The 1,422-nt window shown below is 39.7% G+C and overlaps 1 protein-coding gene across 5 annotated transcripts in view; it reads left to right on the forward strand.

Moving 5' to 3' along the window:
• PTGES3 (prostaglandin E synthase 3) overlaps positions 1-1,422 on the forward strand; it is a 24,956-nt gene that overhangs the window by 18,013 nt on the left and 5,521 nt on the right. For 4 of the 5 annotated variants that reach the window (XM_007467698.1, XM_007467699.1, XM_007467700.1 and 1 more), the window contains exon 4: positions 95-193. The exons of the other annotated variant lie outside the window; for it this stretch is intronic. In XM_007467698.1, coding sequence (XP_007467760.1) covers positions 95-193 — 99 coding nt within the window. The remainder of the gene's footprint in view (positions 1-94; positions 194-1,422) is intronic. 5 annotated transcript variants of the gene reach the window in all.

Genomic DNA, 1,422 nt, shown 5'->3' on the forward strand with positions numbered 1-1,422 from the left:
GAAATTAGGAGAAATGACCAATAACCAGCTACTTTGTGTCCTGTAGTAATACCAGAGAGATAAACGGTGTGATAGCACTTATTTTTGTTTTTAGGATTCGAAGCATAAAAGAACGGACAGATCAATTTTATGTTGTTTACGAAAAGGAGAATCTGGCCAGTCATGGCCAAGGTTAACGAAAGAAAGAGCAAAGGTAGGTTCCTTTTTCTTTTTCTGAAAGTTTGGTATTTTTAAGTAGTTAAAGATACATTGACATCAGACTAAAAAGTATCTGTCCAGCAAAGGAAACCATCAACAAAATGAAAAGACAGCCTACTTAATGGGAAAGTATATTTGTAAGTCACGTATCTGATAAGAGGTTAATATCCAAAATATATGAAGAACTCACACAACAACAAAAACCTGATTTAAAAATGGGCAGAGCAGTTGCCTGGTGGCTTAGTGGTTAGGATTCCAAGCTTTCACTGCCATGGCCCAAGTTCATCACTGATTATCAGAGAAATGCCAATCAAAACCACAGTGAGAGACTTCCCTAGTGGCACAGTGGTTAAGAATCTGCCTGCCAATTCAGGAGACATGGGTTCGAGCCCTGGTCCAGGAAGATCCCACATGCCTCGGAGCAACTAAGCCCATGTACCACAACTACTGAGCCTGTGCTCTAGAGCCCGTGAGCCACAACTACTGAGCCCATGTGCCACAGCTACTGAAGCCCACATGCCTAGAGCCTGTACTCCGCAACAAGAGAAGCCACTGCAGTGAGAAGCCTGTGCACCACAAGAATAGCCCCCGCTCGCCACAACTAGAGAAAGCCCGCACGCAGCAACGAAGACCCCATGCAGCCAAAAATAAATAAATAAATTTATTTAAAAAAAAAAAAAACACAGTGAGATAATCATGTCCTAACTGTTAGAATGGCTAATATGAAAAATAGAAATAACAAATGCTGAAGAAGATACAGAGAAAAAGGAGCTCTCGTACACTGTTGTAGGGATTGCAAATTGGTGTAGCCAGTATGGAATCAGTATGGAGATTTCTCAAAAAATTAAGGGTATAACTACTATATGATCCAGCTATTTCACTTCTGGGTATTTATTTGAAGAATATGAAAACACTAATTGGAAAGGATGTATGCCACCCCTGTGTTCATTGCAGCATTATTTACAGTAACCAAAACATGGAAGAAACCAAAGTATCCATTGATGGATGATTGGATAAACTGTGGTGTGTGTGTATTCAGTGGATTACTACTCAGCCATTAAAAAAGAATGAAATCTTGCCATTTGCAGCAACATGGATGGACCTTGAGGGTAATAAGCTAGGTGAAATGAGTCAGAAGGAAAAAGACAAACCTAATTTTAAAAAGCATAAGAAAATGAAAACTCACAGATACAGAGAACAGATTGATGGTTACCAGTAGGGAAA

This window comes from Lipotes vexillifer, unplaced genomic scaffold (assembly GCF_000442215.2).
Source record: "Lipotes vexillifer unplaced genomic scaffold, Lipotes_vexillifer_v1.1 scaffold387, whole genome shotgun sequence".
Taxonomy (NCBI): domain Eukaryota; kingdom Metazoa; phylum Chordata; class Mammalia; order Artiodactyla; family Lipotidae; genus Lipotes; species Lipotes vexillifer.